Consider the following 6,000-nt stretch of genomic DNA (forward strand, 5'->3'; position numbering starts at 1 on the left):
CCCTTATATAAATAACACCTGTTAATAAATAAAACGACCCCTAGCGACCCCTTAAAATACCCACAACTCGCCTAAAAAAAAAAAAGTTATACTCACCTACCTGGAGCCCTTGATGCAACCAGCGTCTCCTCTTTATTACCCAGGATCACAGTGCACAGAATATCTGCATCTCAGCATAGGCGGCGCGTGACGTCATCACATCGCGCCTCCCACACAGAGAAGCAGACGTGTTGTCTGTATACTCTGTTTCTAAAGTCATTGAATTAGTTTTAACTAGATTGGTGTCTTGCAGACATTGATTTAGTTAACAGTGCAGCCTGGGGCATTACTATCAGGAGGGGTGGCATATAATAATGGTCTGGGGCATGACAGAAAGTACGTAGACCAGCGCCCCTCCATACCCCTTCATAAATTTCCTGAGGGGTTTAGTCTCAAAAATGGGGCCACTTTAGGGGATTTTTCATTTTACTGGTACTTTATGGGCTGTGCAAATGCAACATGGCACCTGAAAACTGTTCCAGCAAAATCTGCCCTCCAAAAGCCAAATAGCTCTCTTTCAATTCCAAGCCCAACTATGTACCCCCATGTACCCATACAGCAGATTAGGACCACAAATGGGGTATTCCAGTGTTCATGAGCAAATTTTTAACAAACTGTGGGTTGCTTTTCTCTTTTAATCCCTTGTAAATCCCCCTTGGAGATAAAGTGGCGCTTTAGTAATTTTTCATTTACACATCCAAATGTGTAATAAAATCAGTGAAATGGTGGTGGGGTCAAAATTTTCACTATACTATACTATATACTATACTGATGAATTTTGTGAGGGGTAATTTCCAATAATGGGTCACTTTTGCAGGATATCCATGGTATTGGTACTATTGGGGCTCTGCCAGCGCCGCATCTCCCATGAGGCGACCTGAAGCGACCGCTTCAGGCGGCGCTATGCCAGGGCCCCCGGGGGGGGGGGCAGCATTTTTGCTTACCTAAGCCAGTCCAGGACAAGCTGTCCTGGACTGGCTTAGCGTCACCGACTCGGCAGCCCGGCAAAGGAAGTGAGCGGTGGATTGGGGAGGCCCTGTGGACGCAGAGAGCAGGTCCTCTCCCTGCCTGCTCTTTGCCTGCTAATGCCACTCCGCCACGCCCCCTTTGCTCCACCCCGCCCCCTTTGCTCTGCTCCACCCCCTTCGCTCCGCCCCTCCTCCCGGGGGGGGGGGCAGCTTTCTGTCGTCCGCCTCGGGCGGCAAAAAAGGTAAGTTCTCCCCTGGGCTCTGCAAACAAGACATGGCTTAAACTATTCCAGCCAAACTTGCTTTTCATACCTTCAGTGGTGCTCCTTCCCCTTTGGCCACTGCCATATGCCCAAATGTCAATTTACATCCACATGTGGAGTTTTTCAATTTATGGGAGAAATTGTGTGATAAACTGTGAAATACATTTTCTCCTTTAATCCCTTGTGAATTTGTTAATTTTAGGGATAAAGGAATGTATTACTGCAAAAAATGAAATGTCTAAATTTCACCTCCTTGTTTTAATTCCAGTGAAATGCTATCATTATCAAAGTCTATAATTGAGATTTTTTAAAATTTTAACTAAACCTATCATCATGTAGCCTTTAGAAAGGCTATTGTAGGCATACTTTTAGTTTCAATTATGTTGCTGGTGTTTTCATGATGGTTTCTGCTTATGCAAATTAGTGTTCATGGAGCACAGGGTGCATTCCCCCTTTGCGCTGAGCACACCTGTGTCATCAGCCAGGACCTGCATCCCTGCCCCCTTTTTGATTGTAGTTGAAGCCTCTTCTTCTTCTTCTTTACTTCGTTTTTACATGAGCAGGCTTACTGAGCCTGCTCATGTAAGAAGAAATCTAAGATGGCGCACAAAGTAGGCACTGTACACTCAGCCACTAAGGTGGGCCGAACGTACAGTGCATGCGCCGTGTGCCATCTTGGACTTTGCAGTCGCAGACTTAGAGCAAACGCAGTACACCTGCGCAAGTAAGAAGGAAGTAAAAAAGAGGAGGAGGAGGCTTCAACTACAATCAAGAAGGTGGCGGGGATGCAGGTCCTGTGCTCCGTGAACACTAATTTGCATAAGAAACCGTTTTTTTAATGAAAACGCAGGCAACATAATTTAAACAAAAAGTTTGCAATAACCAATAACCTTTCTAAAGGCTACATGAAGATAGGTTTAGGTAACCCCTTCCAGACATCCACCGTACTAATCCGGTAGATGCCGGGAGTTTAACTATGGCAACCACTGGGGAGCCGAGCTACCACCATAGCCGCCAGGTTTCTGCTGTATTATACAGCAGACACCCAGCGCTAATGCCCACAATCAGTCAGAGCTGACCGAGGTGCCATTTTTGCCCGCATCGCATGGGCACTGTCATGTTCCCGGCTGGCACCCGCAGAAAGGCCTTTCATTCAATGAATTCTATTGCAGGCTACTCTATGTAGCCTGAAATAGAATTGCTGTTTTTTTTGCAAAGCATTGCAATGCATTAGCATTGTAATGCATTGCATTAATGATCCGACCCCCTAGGGGAAAACTCCGTAAACTTTCTGTTTAAAGCGCTGCAGCAAGAACTGTGATGCATTACTGATGCGGTTTTTCCCGTAGCACTTTATAGCTGCGGGTCGTCCCATGGGGCCTTTGCCTAAAGGGTTAACAAACTTCCCAAATGCTGTTTTGAATTATTTGAGGAGTTATGTTTTGAAAGTGGGTGTGATTTATGGGGGTTTATAACACGCAGGCCTTTATATTCTCCTTCAGAAGGGGTCCCTAAAATATTGGTTTAGGAAATTTTCTTGTAAATCTGGAAAATCAATGTTAACCTTAACCTTAATGTAAACCTTCCAGCATCCAAAAAATGTACTAATATATAGCAGAGATATGGCAGATATACTTATTAATTTATTTCGGTGGTATGACTGTCTGAAAAGCAGAGCATCTTGCATTTTGAAAATTGCAATTTTTTCCACATTTCCATCAAATTTTCTATTTTTTTATGAATAAATACAAAAATATTGATCAATGTTTACCACTGATATGAAGTATAATGTGTTACGAAAAGCATTTTCAAAATCACTTGTATAAGTTAAAGCATCCAAATTACCAAGATACAAGGGTACATAAAGCAGGAAAACCTGTAACTGGCTAAATGTTGTCAACTTAAAAACAAAAACTAATTTAACCTGCTTAATTTGCATAAAGCATTTTGCTGACTTGTAAACTCAGCAATATTATGGCCTCATTCACACAGGGGTATTTCAATCTGTATTTTGCAGCAATATAAAGTCAGGAGTGTGTTCAAAACATGTAAGAGGTACTGCTTTTTTCATTATAGTTTTCTGAATGTAGATTCCTGGTTACAAATTCTGATGCAAAATACTTGTATGTGTGAGGCCATATAAACAAGCAGTGCCACAACCATTAACATTGTGCTAGATGTCTTTTAATTATGATATACTGTACGTGAAAATATTGCGATGTAATGTAACTAAACCTTTGTGCAACTTTAATTTTCTGTCAGCTTTTGCATCGTTAATACATTTTGTAGTATACTTTATTAACACGTTTTGGCTCCTTGCTTTGAAATCATGTATTTCTCCATTCTCTCCTTTCTTTCTCTGTTTGAGAGCTGTCCCCCACTTCTCATTGTGTATGGTGTATTGGCTGCAGCTACATATAAATATCCCAATCTTGACTGTGTTTTCAACCAGTGATATCTCTGGAAGTTATACAGGTCATACAACACCAAAAGCAAGTTTCTAACTTTTATTATAATAATTTAAATTTACCCCTCCCACTTACCCTCATATTTGCTTTGCTTCACACAGTCCGTACACCATACACAATGAGAAGCAGACTTCCCAACAATTTAGGGTACATTCACACGGAGGAAAATGGTGCTGAATTTGGCGTGGAATCTGATGTGTTCCTCTGTATGAATGCACCCTTACAGCTGATTGCTGGGAGTCCGAACTGGGAAAAACATTGTGATCAGCTCATTATCAGGAGACCCTGCTAACACGTAGGTACTGCCAGAGTGGACAACCCCTTGAAACAATGTTGTACTATTTACCAATATATTCTCTGAACTACTGGCCACTTCTCCTGCACCAATTGCAGACTAGAAGAAAAGCAGGCAAGAGATGCATCTGACAGTCAACTGTATGACAATTGCATCCCCACTCCTAAAGAGTTATTTGTGTCTGTGAGAGGTGATAAAAGAGTCAGCCATGGGTACACAGTGTAAGGCATACTAAAGCCCACTTTTGGGCTGCCACCATGAATATCTATATTATAGATCTGGCCAATAATATTTTCATTTTCTGAAAGGAAGCCTCTATAATCTTAGGGCAGGGCTGTACAATTTCCTGTTGTAACTTCAGTTAACCAATATTTCTACTAAGCACAAGCTAGTTTCTTTGTGAAATTCTAGGAAAAATTGTATAAATATATTGATATATATTAATTTTATTTTCATGTATACTATGTATAAAAATTCTAAATATTCGTAGAGTTCAGTTTCGGGAACTTCCATACTATGGGTCACATGGAATTAAAACCAAATGAAAATAAAATACAGGTCATAATTTTCAGTGCTAAAAAAGATTAGGACTTTTTCAATAACACCTTGAAAAACTAAGAAATGCTTTTAAAAGTTCCACAAATCATATTTAAGATATGAATTCCTCTAAGTGTTTCCTTGTAAAAGTTTTATTTGGCATTCTTAGCTGTTGTGACCAAATCAGTGTCTGCCGTGCGGTATTAGTGTAAGCCACCTGCAAGACCAGACCTCGTATACCGAGGATCTCCATATGGTCTCAAACTGTCCCCTTGCCAGGATTTGAGTGGCTGTAGCAGCTGAATTCCCTCATTTAGTATTTTATCTACTTTTATATTAATCAGTTTTATTGGAAAACCTTTTCTTTATTATTACCTATGCATAGACTTTGTCTTATTCTACTAGAGTTTATTCTACGAGAGTCTGCTTATTTCTGTCAATTCACCCTTGTGGAAAATACAGGAAAAAAAACCCTGAAAGAGCGCAATCCTAATGTCTATTGAGTGTACTGTACTGATTCAAAAATCATAGAGATGTGTCAATGGTCATCCGTGACATTAACCCTTTTTGTCCTATGAGGTTCTCAGCTATATACTGTATTACTGTACTATCCATGATGCTGTAACACACTGAATTTCCCCATGGTGGGACTATTAAAGGATTATCTTATCTTATTTTATCTTATCTGATCTTATCTTATCTATTTAAACAACTCCCATTACAGTGTAGGAGCCTTTTCATACAATACAGCTAGCAGTTTTGTGCCACTCTAGTTATTTGGGGTCTCAGTGCCCTGTTTAATATATTTAATCTCTACTCTGCCATTTGACACTTAAAGGTTTTGCACCATAACATTTTTATCGACGGCATATTTAAAGAAGGCTGCAAAAAAACATTATAAAGCCATTACGGAAAGTGTGGTTGGCTTTCTTTAAATGACACATCCACACCCAACATCAGGGCACATAATCATTTACTGTCTATTCACAGAAGGTCATTATCCAACCTGCTTCAGTGTGTGTTAGGATTCATGAGACAATACAAGGGTTAGGAGACAGCATACTACCATGGTTAGATGGATTCCTTCTTGGAATATTCTGCCTCTGCCAGTCTTCTGGATGTTACAATGCCACCATAATCCAAGTATTGGTTGAAGGAGTCATTCTTTGTTCCTCTGCTTGAAAGTTTAGTGAAAAGTTAGTTATTGCAGAAGTTCCTCTCTCAGTCAGCCACTTCCTTTTTTCAGATTGTCAGCTTTTTGAAAATGTTATTTTGCTTGGGGTGGAGTATGTATTTATGGACTCAGCAAAGAGCTGTAGAAAAATACACAATTTGGAGGTATTATTCACCTTACACGTATAGTTACTGAACTCATATTTGCACTGATATGACTTTTACTAACAGTGTGAACTATAGATTGTGTGTTACAA

The 6,000-nt window shown here is 40.2% G+C and overlaps 1 protein-coding gene across 1 annotated transcript in view; it reads right to left on the reverse strand.

Annotated features, from left to right (window-relative positions):
- The window catches only part of MYO1F (myosin IF), a 121,366-nt gene extending 115,627 nt beyond the window's left edge, over positions 1-5,739 (reverse strand). The window contains exon 1 of the mRNA XM_075282925.1: positions 5,637-5,739. Coding sequence (XP_075139026.1) covers positions 5,637-5,639 — 3 coding nt within the window. The 5' untranslated portion in view covers positions 5,640-5,739. The remainder of the gene's footprint in view (positions 1-5,636) is intronic.
- Between the last annotated feature and the right edge of the window lie 261 nt (positions 5,740-6,000).

This window comes from Leptodactylus fuscus, chromosome 1 (assembly GCF_031893055.1).
Source record: "Leptodactylus fuscus isolate aLepFus1 chromosome 1, aLepFus1.hap2, whole genome shotgun sequence".
Taxonomy (NCBI): Eukaryota; Metazoa; Chordata; class Amphibia; order Anura; family Leptodactylidae; genus Leptodactylus; species Leptodactylus fuscus.